Source organism: Diplotaxodon limnothrissa, linkage group LG22 (genome assembly GCF_057381915.1).
Source record: "Diplotaxodon limnothrissa isolate DT_005_m linkage group LG22, D_limnothrissa_male_GT1.1, whole genome shotgun sequence".
Lineage (NCBI taxonomy): Eukaryota > Metazoa > Chordata > Actinopteri > Cichliformes > Cichlidae > Diplotaxodon > Diplotaxodon limnothrissa.
The window spans coordinates 22257539-22271070 of record NC_140616.1 but is presented as its reverse complement, the minus strand read 5'-3'; the positions used below and the strand labels follow the sequence as shown (position 1 = coordinate 22271070).

At 43.8% G+C, this 13532-nt stretch overlaps 1 protein-coding gene across 1 annotated transcript; it reads left to right on the top strand.

The window, feature by feature from the left end:
- Positions 1 to 9465: 9465 nt before the first annotated feature.
- On the top strand, positions 9466 to 12104 carry tril (TLR4 interactor with leucine-rich repeats). Its single transcript, XM_085346444.1, has one exon. The coding sequence runs from the start codon at positions 9627 to 9629 to the stop codon at positions 12102 to 12104; it is 2478 nt and encodes an 825-aa protein (XP_085202570.1). The 5' UTR covers positions 9466 to 9626.
- Positions 12105 to 13532: the final 1428 nt, after the last annotated feature.

Genomic DNA, 13532 nt, shown 5'->3' with positions numbered 1-13532 from the left:
CCTCAAACACCGAATGAAGAGTCAAGGTGAGAGTTAAACATTGGGGTCTACGTGTTGTATGTTATCATTTTATTTTAGTTCAGTTAAGCTTTATTTACACAGCGCCAAATCACAACAACTGTCACCTCAAAGCGCTTTATTGTGAGGCACATACATGATCTTAAGTAGGCCAGAGCAGTGTAGCTCCCCTTTCTATAAGTATAAAGAAGTTTGAGGTACTTTAATACATAAAAGGAGGTGTAATGTCAAAAATAACGGTTTTCTACATTTGAAAGAAATGCTGCTCTGGGCTTCAATTGTAAGAAATAAATGTGTAAAATTATATAAAACAAAATTCTGTTAGCTCACTGTGGAGACTGTCCTGCAATTGTAAAATTGATGATTTGTGTCAACTGAGAGAATTCTTTTACAAAAACAAACAAACAAAAACAGGAAAAAACAATCAAATCTCTGTAATTTATTTGTTTATCTAATACTTCTTTCCTTTGGTGTAGTATTATTGGCTATGGTGAAGGCCTTCTTTTTGCAGGAAAAAGCTGTGAATAGCTATCAAACATGAAAGCTGTCAAACATAAGGCCCCCAGGCCATGCCCTACAACAATCACATCATCCCTCCACACCCTCCCCCAAAAAAGCATGTGGCGACTGTGGGAAGGAAAAACCCTTTTAACCCCAACAGAGGTGGAGGTAAGGTGAGGCAAGGGAGACTGGACAAAAGGCAACTCCCTCTTTGCCTTCAAAATATGTAGTTCCTTTGTCTGTAACATGAATAACCTGCATGTTTTACAATCCACACCTTCACCGGGCTTTGACGTCTGCATGATTTTTAACCCTGGAGAACCCATGGGGTCAAATTTTACCCCATGGTTTCCCTAGAAAACCAATGGGGTCGGCTCTGACCCCATTGGTTCTCCGGGGTTAAAAGAGAAATCTTCGCATTCCACGTAAAAAACAACAACAACAAAGTGACTTTTAATTAGAATTTCTGCAGTTGTTTATTAATGACCTATGCCTTACAGTATAGCAACCTTCTTTTCAATACATAACTTGTGATAGTATGCATTATAAGTGGCTTTTTGTTTTAAAAATAGAAGCCACTAGGTGTGGACTGCACGCCTTCATAATTCATCTGGTCTAAGGGCTTCACAACACTGTGCTCACTCCAGTGGTAGATTGTTTGGTGACTGTCCTTTGGTTGCAAAAGATGGCTTTGCCCACAACTGCTGACTCTTTAGTGAATCAATGAGTAAGTGAGAAACTTGGCGTCAGTGCACCCAGATGGAAGGAGCGAGGAAGCACAAACGAGCATGTGTTTATGTGTCTCTGCTTAGTGTCACTCATTTTCTCCTAAACTTCTGCCTGTCGTGATTTCTCTGAACACTCAGTCCACCTCTGCTGTCCTCTCCGTGCTGCCTCTGGATTTGTTTACTCAACAAACCCTCCTTTGCATGGGCATGAGGCCTTCACTTCCTGCCTGGGCTTATTTCTATGGCAACAGAAAAAAAAAGTGGGAAAGCAAGACTCATAGCTGGGCGTGTCCAGAGACTCTGAACCAGCAAAATTAATAGAGTTTGGAGCTTTAAAGGAATGTAAATCAGGACTGGGGAGAGAGCATGAAGTGGGACACTGGAAGCAGAGCAGACAGGGTGAGGAGAGCTTTCTCTCTGTGCCTGTATCACAGGTGCTGCCATTGTCACATCTAGGTGGATTCCCTTTTACTTAACTCACCTTACGAGTGATTAATTGAAGCCACTAAGGACCGCACCTTGACATACCTCACAGTGCAGACACGCCTGTCCACACACACACACACACACACACACACACACACACACACACACACACACACACACACACACACACACACACACACACACACAGTAAACACCAATGACTGGTACAGACATGTTTACTGAGTGAAGAGATGACAGTGCCATCTGTAGGTCAGCTGTGGTTACTGCAGACTGAATACTTTGTATTCAAGGATAAAAGACTGGCTGGGCTTTAGTGTTGTTTTTCATTGAAGTGTGCAGTTTAATGTTAAGTGTAAGGAGGATATAGTAGCAGCAGGAAATGCAGTTCAACTGCAAGACTTCTCTGTTTTGTAGCTGAGATTCATCCCTGAATCTGGATCTAATAAGATACTCATTTGGATCCTGTGTTTTCCCACAGTTTGTGTCTGTTAGAGACCAGGAAATGCATATAACACACAATGGATGCACAGATATCACAGGCCTTGAAAGTGGATTTTAAATCAGGCCCTCCACAAGATAATTTCACAATATTCATAATATTTCATGATATTGTTCCAAGGCCCCATGAATAAAAAGTACAACTAAACTGATGTATGGATGCAATCAGTTGTTTTAAAGGTATGTAAGTATTTAGGTTAGCAGAGAAACACAACAGTGAGTGCCCAAACATCTAATTGGCAGCAGCTTCATTTTTCAGCATGGCAATGATCCCAAACACACTGCCAATGCAGTAAGAACACAGCTGGATAAAAAAAAAAGCACACAATGACATCTGATCAGTTATGGATTGGCCTTCTCAGATTGAAGCAGTGTGTGATCACATTAGATCATCAGAAATAGAGCTTTGAATGTCCATCAAAAAGACTGGAGAACTATTCCTGAAGACTATTTAAAGAAATTACATGAAAGTTTGTTTAGGAGAGTTCTTGCTGTGTTAGACTTTTGACTGTTGTCCAAATATTGACTTTCAAACTCGATTTTTGCTTCATAGACGATATATCCCTGTATGTTTACATGTGCTTCAATAAACTGTTGCAACTATTTATATTTTGCTAGGAAAATGGCAAAGAAATTAGGTTTGATTTAAGACTTTTGCACAGTAAATGACAATTTTATCATTTCACAACAATTCAGTAGTTGAGAGATTTCCAATATAGATAAAAATGTTGATACACATGGCCAGCTAACTACACTGCCTTGCTACCTGTAGATCTGGAGTCTATTTCCTCCTTTCCATCCAATGCAGTGCCCTTTATGCACCAGATCTCACTCTGTCCTGCATGGTGCTTTTTGAGATCTACCCACCTTTTAGGCAACAGTCTGAGAAACTATTATTATGTAGGACTGTGGGCAGAAATTGGCATAATTTCCATGGGAAGAAAATGATGGTACAAATATGCCAGTCACTGGTAAATTTCCACCAGCCACTGGTGGCTCCAGCAACTTTTGGACCACAATTATGTGCCTTGCTAACATTTAAAGAGCCATTTTCTGGAGGAAATGCACCGAAGCAGTTCTAAATTCTGCAGTGGCATCGCCTCTGTGGAGAGGGGGTATCAGAGATGCCCTGTGGGCTAGATTCAATCTAGCACATCTAGATTGCTAACTTAATCTAAGGCTAGATTGAGTTAGCAAATTAGCTTACTTTGAGCTCTCTCAATGAAAGAGGGCATTTATAAAAATCATCTTTCTCTGGAGCCATCATCACTCTGTGACGTTATTACAGTACTGGCCTACATTAGGCTATAATGTCTGTCAGCAGAGGGCGATGTTTCACACAAGCAGTGCAGTGTGGGGACTGGGACAGCTGCAGATCAGATGTCTCCACTCTCTAAATTACAGAGTGACGACTTTGTTTTAATGACTCATAAAGACCCGCATTTTTTCTGCAGCCTTGTTTGTGACTTGTACTTGTGTTGCGTTGAACTGAGCGATGCTAATCCAGAGATCACCTCCATATGGGCTCTGTTTTTTGCGCTTTCTTTCATGTGTGCAGATGCCCATGCATCTCTGTCACAGTTTTCAAGCTACTTAAATCCCTGAGTGTTATCTTCTGTGCAGCTCAGTGATCTTAAAATCTCAAGTCATTATGCTTCCTCAGTGTCATTATGTGACCCGGCGTGCAGACAGCTGCTATCAAACTTGGCAGATCAAAGGGTCTCCCTCTCAATACGCACACTATCCTTTACACTGCCCTCTTTATTTCTCTATCTCCCTATCCACTCTCTCCCAAACCTTCAACAAGGGCCATAGCATAGCCTCTAATATTTTCCAGATGTTGAGTACCTCCCTTCCTCCCTTTCTCTACTCTGTTCTTAACGGGTCGATTGAAAAATAAGGGCTGTGCTGCCATCCTCCCCCTTCTTTCCCTTCCTGCGTTACCCCTTCCCCAGCTATTTCAACATATCTCAAGTCAGACATGAGAAGCTGGAGCTCCCCCAGAGCAGAAATGCTTTAGCAGGACGTGCTGATGTTGTTGTTGTAATCAGCTGTTTCGTCAGTGGTGTATTTTTGTAACAGCAGCTGTTTGTGATATGTGTGCTTTTTTTTTTTTATTGCTTTCATTTGATATTAACCACGTTTTTCTTTGAGCAGAGTGATGCTGACAGTATTTGTCCCTTGTTTCTTTTGCTCCTTCTCTGCCCGTGATGGGAACCAGCTGGAAGAATTGAACTAAGGGTGGGTGGGGGTGGGGTGGGGTTGACCACTAGGATGTAAAAGGTTAGCACCTGGGCCCCAGGCAGGCAAGGGCGGCCGTGTGCTCTTATGGTTATTCTTCGATCGTTTTTACCTTCATCTTTTAACTTACTGAAAGTCTTCAGTTGCAGCAACATGTCAGCACAGTTGCAGACACGTGCTTCCATCTCTCTCTAAGTGCAGTAACACACTCACACACACACACACACCATGGACTAGATTCCCAGCTCATAACAATCACAGCAGCTGTTGCTCATGTAAACCAACTTCACACACACACACACGCAATCCCACCTCCTCACTCTTTCTTTCCCACCACTTGATTTCCACTCCTGGATTTATATCTGCCTTTATTTTGGCATCTTGAAGGACCTGAAAAAAACATTAACGTACTTCCAACACCCCTTCTAAATGCAGCACTTGTGCTTATCGTCCTGCAAAAGTGCACAAATTGACCGCCGTGCTTTCTGGTCTCAGTGCAGAGACAATCTGCTATTTGTTATTTCGAGCACTGCTTGACTTTTACCTACAGCCCCCACTGATTCCTGAGATGAAGTCTAGAAGTGAGCAAGTCCCATGCTGTGGTACACTACAGAGACATTGTCTCTGTGATTCAAGGCAGATAAAAGTTTGACGGGAGACACAATAAGATGCACATGTTCGAAGTAGTGTGACCGCCTGCAAGTTTGTGGCTTTGTGTGAGGCTCATTAGTCCCTACCTTCAGAGTCCTGCTGTGTTTGAAGCATTTTTGTATGCTCCTAAAAGTTTTCAATCACTTGGAAATGTCCTTGTTTCAAACAAAAAGCATATCTTGTTTTGATTTAATGAAGCATACTTGCTCAGATTCAATAAATCATTTATGTTGTTGTCTATGTTGGTGCATAGGAGGCCCATTTTCACTAACAATCACTCCAGTTTTTACAGCACATTGTTGTGTATGAATGCAAGTTTTAAAATCTAAAATTATGTCAAAGTTGACTTCCCCAACACATCTGAAAACACACACACACACACACACACACACACACACACACACACACACACACACACACACACACACACACACACACTCATTCATAAGAAGCTGATTCAACACCTGAAGACTGTGCAATGAGTAATGTAACACTCCTCAATGACCTACATACAGTACGCTGCAGTATTAGCTCACGTTACTTACTAGCAGTGACCTGGATATTCTTTATGTTGTGCGCGCGCGCACACACACACACACACAATATGTTAAAGTGCAGACAGAGATACGAGCTCGTCTCTCCCCTCTCTTTGTCGTTTTAGTGGAAGTAGGTATTTCTCTCGCTTCTCTGCTCTGAGACTGAAATGTCATTAAACAGTGAGAGGCCCCATTGGCGGGAGAAGGAGGTGATGAAAGGACTGGCTGGTGAAACTGGTCTGCAGCCCCAGTGGTGGGCAGCTCTGTTCGAGGGCCTCAATGGAACCTGTTTTGCCAGTCTTTGTAAATCTGGGTCAGCTCTAAAACACTCGTATCCCTCTCTGCTCTAACTTTAATCACACTGTTTGTCTTTTCCTCCTTTGTTCATCTCTCATTTTGTCTGTCTGAACTCTCTGGGAAATCTCGATCATGATCTGATGCTACAGTAGAGTCCACATGGACTGATGAAATCGTTGTGTATTCCCTTTGACTTTGAGACAGCCCAGCTGACTGCCATAAACCAACTGGCTGGTCCCAGTATGTCTGGGGGCCAGATCGCTGAGTGCTTTCTCAATGTGTGTGTTCCTTGGAGAAGAGAAAGAAACACTAGAAAGACATGGATACAGGGTAGGCAGGGATGTAGAAACACTATAGAAAGATAGCCAAACAGGAAATGACCTCCCAGAGAGAGGGGGGCTTCCCCATGGGTTGTATTTCTCTCTCACACACACAAACATACACAGACACTCTCACACACAGAGACCTATAACATCTGATGATGTCTACCAACAGTTATGCATGAGAATGAGGCCAGTCAGGGAGTGCTTTTGGTCTGTGCTGCTCAGTTTAGAGACCGCTCCATCACTTGTATCTCAAGCCTTATTGAAGTATGATATCTTCAATGCCTTTGACTTTAACCTCGAAAGATTTGAGCAGGCACATTGTTACCATGGCAGATGAATCTTTAGCCACATCAGTTTGCTAACTTCAGAAGAAAACATGTTATTTATATAAAAAAGAGAACTGGAGTGATCACTATGTAGCCTGGGTCATGATTCAGAGCATCAGCCTAAACAGCAATGATGTACAAGAGTGTGCTAAGCTAGTATGAAGCGTAGGACTACCCGATTATTAGTATTATTTAATCCTTCATTTAAACAGGTAGTCTCATATAGATCGATATCTCTTTTCCAAGAGACACATGTACAAAAAGAATGTGCAAAAATAGAGACAGACAGCTACATAATAAAAAGACATTTTTAAAAAATAAAAAAAACATGTGCAACAATAGCTGCACATAGACAAATGAAATGTTCCAGTGAAACCAGAGAATGCAGCACATTTCCTTTGTGACTCACCCTATTTATAAGCAGTAAAATATTTTAAATCCAGTTTTTCCAAGTTTCAGAGTGAATGAGAGTTACAGCTAATGGTAAAAAGTCCTGCGACCTGACATTGTAAGTACTCTGTTTAAATTCAGTCACAGACTGGGGGTAAGCAGGCAATCTTTGCAGCAAAGCTGTGTAAATAAACATCCTGTGCTGCTCTCTTCAATTTGCTAAGGAGCACCATGCCACATTTTCATTTAACATCCAGTGCTACACCTTGCCGGGCCCTCTATCGCCTTCAGAACTGCAAAGATTCAGCAAGGTGCTGGAAACATTCCTCAGAGATTTTGGTCCATGTTGATGTGACGTCGTCAAACAGGTGCTGTAGATTTGTCGGCTGCACATCCCAAAAGTATTAAATCGGACTGAGATCTGGTGGCTGTGGAGGCCATTTGAGTACAGTGAACTCATTGTTATGTTAAAAAAACAGTTTCAGATGATCTGAGGATGGTGATGTGGCGGGTTATCCAGTTGGAAGCAGCCATCAGAAAATGGGTACGCTGTGATTATAAAGGGAGAACATGGCCAGAAACAATACTCAGGTAGCCTGCGGCAGTTAAACAATCCCGTTTGTATTAAGGAACCAAAAGTGTGCCAGGAAAATATCCCCCACATCATTACACTAGCAGCCTGAACCATTAATACAAGACAGAATAGATCCATGCTTTAATGCTGTCAAATTGTAACCCTACCATGTGAGTGTTGCAGCAGTTTCCTGTTAATATCTGACACGAGCAGCACCCGGTGTGGTCTTCTGCCGCTGTAGCCCATCTGCTTCCAGAGTCGACATGTTGTGCTTTCCACGATGCTCTTGAGTTGTTGTTACTTTCCTGTCAGCTTGAAGCTGTCTGACCATTCTCCAGTGACCTCTGGCATCAACCAAGACATTTCTGCTGCTCACTGGATATTTTCTTTTTTCCGGACCATTCTCTGTAAACCCCTGAGATGGTTGTGTGGGAAAATCCCAGCAGATTGACAGAGATTTTGTTGTTGCTGAGAGAAATCTGAAAAATCTAACTGACACAATAGTGCTAAGTGTTGACAAATTTAAAATCATGGGCAACCTGACAGGTTATGGAGATGAAGGGACTTGTGACCACAAAAGATTTGGTAAGCACTGGTACAGGAGTTAAACATGCTAAATTGGGGAGCCTGGGGTGGTCAGACATCCTTTACTGGGAAACTCTTTGCTTTCTTCACTTTTTTATTTTAAATATATCTATGCGACTAATAATATATGAACTCAAAAGACTGGTGCTGATTAAAGATACAAAGTATTTTAATTGGGACTGCGATGTTCAATCTATTTGATTTGTCACAATGTCTGTATGATAGTTACAAACATGCAACTCTGACACACATTTTCATTCATTTTTAGATAGTAACAGTAATGTTAATGACACGCTTTATTTACCACTGATAATTTGGTTCTCTACGTGTAAAACAGCTGCCATGATGTAATATTTTTATTTAAATTGAATAAATGAAAGCTTTATTAGGAAAAAGAAACATAATTACAACAAACCATGTGATTAAATGTTCAATAAGTTTATTAGCTACTACACCAACCCCCACATGGTTTCCCTTGTGCCACCCCACTGAAAAATCCTAGAATCGCCCCTGGATTTAAGCTCTTTGCCTCGTATTTGCAGATGTCTTGGCAGCAACATTTCAGAGCGGCCCTGAACACGAACCTCCGCGCACACTGCAGCTAATGATTCCTCCGTCTGCAAAACCGTGCGCTAAATATTCGCACGCTTCACTCACTTTCTGCGAGACGATCTCTAACTAAGATCTGGCACCTCTCTTCTTAACACACGCTTTAGAATTCCTGCACTGCAAATGCGAACCATCTGTGCTCCCACGAAGCAACAAAAGGCGTGTTAATGAGAAAATGGTAAATCGGCTGAGCTGCATGTTGGTGGTATTCCTACTGTAGCAGAGAGAGAGAGGGGAAACATGCATTCAACATTCATTAAACTTTTTTTTTTACTAAGCTTGTTTCATGAGTGACTGCTCTGCTCTGCCCGAACCGTTCTGCAAGAGAGAGAGCTGAAATTTTCGGGGTTCCCTGGGGATTCCGTGGGAAGGAAATCTTGCTGTCTGCTTTGTCCATATACCAGATCTCAGACCCCCGGTGAAGGAGGGGGCGCGCAAAAACTCGGTCAAAGGGTTTCTCAATCTCCGTCACTGCACGCCGTGTGTGTCTCATTACCTGCGTGCACGCGCAGATCTCTTCTGGATCTCTGCGCACATCTGGTTTTGGCGGGGTCGCAGAGTTGCGGGGGAGGGACTTTCAGTGAGTTTGAGTGTGTGAGTGTGCGATCATGCTCAGCGTCTGAACTCTAATTCGCAGCAGATGACCACTTGGGGGGATGTAGGCTTTACTTGAGGAGGTGGCTGTTCCCTCGGACAGCATCAGAGCGCATTGGGCAAGTTCACGCGTTCCATAGATGATGCTGCTCAGCGATGGCGCTGCGCGCTTGAAATGTACACTTTACAGAGCAACAAGTGAAATATGGAAGAGTCCAGCGTGACAGAGGAGAGGGGCGACTGCACCTGAAACGCACAAAGCGAATGCCGCTTCAGATCCGGGCTGTGCCGGCCGCGCTGTGGGAATGGATACCAGCAGTTTCCTGGTGGGGATGTGCTTTTTCCTGCTGTCGCTTAATGGGTTTCTGTCCTCCTCGCTGGCGACGGGCTTTTGCCCAAACCTCTGCGACTGTCAGCATTCACAGCATCTCATGTGCACCAATCGCGGATTGCGCACTGTGCCCAAACCCACTGCGCAGATGCCCGAGGAAGTGCAGATTTTCAGCCTTGGGGGCAACTTCATCTCTAACATCTCCGCCTTTGACTTCACACGGTACAGTAACCTCGAACGGTTAAATCTGCAGTACAATCAAATAAGAGTTATTCACCCAAAAGCATTTGAGAACCTTCCCAAATTGGAAGAGCTGTACTTGGGACATAATCTTTTAACAGCTATACCCGCGGGAAGTTTGCAGCCCCTAAAGAAATTGACTATTCTCTATGGAAACAACAATGCAATTAAGAAAATCACACCGGGACTGTTTTCCAACCTGGATAATCTTATTAAATTGCGCCTGGATGGCAACTCTCTAGAAGTTCTGCAGGACTCTGTTTTTAAGAGTTTGATCAATCTACATTATCTTCATCTGGAATCCAACAAACTGCAGCACATTCACAGAAACGCTTTCTCTAAACTGACCAGCCTACGCTTTTTAAACCTGGCCCACAACAAGCAATCAGCCATGCGCAATGTCCTCACTTTCTCTCATCTCAAAGCTTTGACGACGTTGCTGCTGTCTGAGAATGAAATTCGTCATATTGGCAACCATGTCTTCCAAAACCTGAAAAAACTGTCCAAGCTTTCCCTCAGCAACAACAAAATCTCCCAAATGGACAGTGGTGCTTTGAGGGGCCTGTCGAGCCTCACCGAGCTTCTGATTGACGGCAACGAACTGGTGGGAATTCCTGCCGTCCTCCTCGACCCCCTGGAGCGTGTCGAGGAGCTGGACTTCAGCCGCAACCGGATATCCAGCGTGGACTCTCTGGCTTTTTCAAGACTTAAACACCTAAGAGTGTTGAAGCTGAAGGACAACTTTCTCACCAGTCTGTCTGGGGACATGTTTACCCTCAACAGCGTACTTTACGACTTGGATCTCCAAGGCAACAACTGGACATGTGACTGTCGCCTGGAGCAACTGAGAGAATGGATTGCTGCTGCACACTCTCAGGGCAAACTGCTGACTGTGTTTGTGCAGTGTGATTACCCAGCAACTCTGAGGGGGAAATATCTGGACTATGTGAACAGCTCCCAGCTGCAGCCCCTTGGGAACTGGACTCACTTGTGTACAAGTCAAGCTAGGCCTGAGGAGAGCAGGGCAGGGGCAGTACTAGTGAAGCTGGGGAGCACTGAGAGAGGAGAAAGAGATTCTCGGTTGCCAGAGGGCGGAGAGAGGACAGATGAAGAAGCTCAGAAAGGTGTGAGAAAGAGAGGGGAAGTGGAAGAAACAGGACGTTTAAGACCGGTGAACAGGGGTGGAGTCATGGTATGGAAAAATGGAGAGCAGAGGAAAAAAGAGGGACAGGAAGAGGTGGGGATCCAAGGAGACCAAGGAGGTCCAGAGGTGGCAGAACCTTCTTCTTTCCTGGACAGAAGGAAACCAAAGAAGAAGCTACGGCCTGCTGCAGAGGCAGCTGGGAAACGCGTTAAGGGGAGAACGAGGTCAAAAGTTATTTTCAAACCCAGTCCATCAGCCACAATTAGCCAAGCAAGCATCGGGCTAACCACCACTGTGTCTGTTCACTCAGGAGAGCAGTTAGATCTCCTTAGGTCGGATCAGGATGACACCCTACCTGTCATTACAGACCCTTGTGTTTTCAACCGCCATTTCATCACTAATGTGTCCGTGCATCACGTCACATCTAATACCGTCACTGTGTACTGGACCACCAGGGATCATCACCGCTACACACCAGGGCCCGGGCCAGGTCTTGATGAAGTCCACTACCGGGTTCTGTTTGACAGGTTTGGCACCCAGGATCGTTTCCCCCGCTACGTTTACGCCCACGGCGCGGCTCGCTCCGTGACCCTCCAAGAGCTCAGCTCAGATGTGACCTACATGGTCTGCGTGGAGGGAGTGGTCGGAGGTTCCGTGTGTCAGGTCGCACCACGCGACCACTGCACGGGGCTGGTCACCCTATCTGAGGCAAATGGCCGTGGAGCTACGCTGACCTCTGACCTCCAGCTGGTGACGGTGGCGATGCTCGCCGGGAATGCTGTGCTGCTGCTGGTCATCGGCGGGGTGTGGCTGGGGAGAAGTCTGAGGAGAAAGTTGCAGAGGAGGAAGTCAGCTGTGCACGTGCGCCACATGTACTCCACCAGGCGACCGTTTCGCACCGCAATGGCCACGGCGTCCGTCTCCACCGACTTCACCAGCTACCAAAGCAGCCGGCCAGCACGGCTCGCACCGCTAGAGGAGGGGGATCTCATCGAGTTCCCTTGCGACCGCTTTCTGGACAGCAGCAGCGTTCGCAGAGAGAGCGAAATGCAGAGATTCTCTGACTAGAACCATTAAAACTCCAAATTAGCTTTAAAAAAATGTTGACACTGAAAAAAATGGGAATTGCTTCATGTTTCCATCTGTGATTTAGCCTTTTTAACACAAACTCCTCTCAGCTGAGCTCATGAGACACCAGAGGAAGTCCATTCCCTCTGACTTCCCCTTTCCCAGTTTGGACCCTTCCTCTTTAATTTTCTTGCTTCTGTGAGTCTACATGCATTGTTTTTCTTTTTGTTTGTTTTTTTGTTTTTTGTGTACGTGAATGATGTACCACTGATTTCAACTACGGTGCTAATATTCAGTTTGCAGACATCATATTGTCTCATATTTGTACAGTGTGTAACGATGGCTGCTGGGTGGCAGAAAAATCTCCTGTTTTGTACCACATCTACCGTATTTTATACTTTTATAAGGAACTTTGTATCATTTTGCATTACATGACAAAGTAAAAATCCCCAACAATGTGACTGATTTGTCATTTGAGTGCATGTGTTATTGTATCTGCGGGTCCTAAAACCCAGACTGTACATAAGACTGAGGACGAGAGCAGCAACAAAACATTAAAGAAGTGAGTGAGTGAGCTGTGTGCGTGTCAAGATGAGGTCTGGCAATAGTTAGGCAGTCCCTTTGTTTGAGTCTGAGTCTACAGGGTGGAGTGCCTCCTACATTCAGTTCAAATCACACACACACACACACACACACACACACACACACACACACACATTGACAATTGTCTGCACACAAACTTTTCATAGCATCAGACAGTCAAGATGTTAGACATTAAAGCTTCTTGGTTTGTGACAGCTGACCTTAAAGGGACAGTTCACGCCAAAATCAAAACTGCATATTTTTCGACTTGCCTGTCTGTCATATTTTTGGTTGTTTGTTTATTTGTGTTTTAGTCCATGTAGATTCCTTCCATTGAATATAATGGAAGCGAATATGGCGGGCATATGTTTAGACACAAGATTTGGGAAAATCAGTACAGATATTACAATAATAACACATAACTTCTTGAAAGCAGCTGACTCACAGTGTTGCAGACATCCAGAGTCTCAAACATGTCCATGAATGCCTCATCAGGCAAGTTGTAATAAAACATTTTTTTAAGATACTGAAACTAGTATTCTTTCCTTTATATTATTATCTTATTTCAGTTAGTTTCCAAGTTCACAAAATCATTTCACTTAGCTTTAATTTCTTTCAAAATGCCATTTTCAATTTTTATTTTAGTCAACTCAAGGTTTATTTTTTAATAATATTTATTTTTTTTAGTTTCGTTTCAGTTAACCATAATAACCTTGGAGCTAGCATATGAGGGTGGACATCGCGCCTCTAGTCATGGATAGATGCATGCATAACGACCCCACAGCGAAGCTTGTGGATATATTTGAGTAACTAGGTCATAAATCCTCAAAAGAGTTTAGTAAAATA

Excerpts from the sequence above, each read along its gene's own strand:
- tril (XM_085346444.1), top strand. The coding sequence starts at position 9,627 with ATGGATACCAGCAGTTTCCTGGTGGGGATGTGCTTTTTCCTGCTGTCG.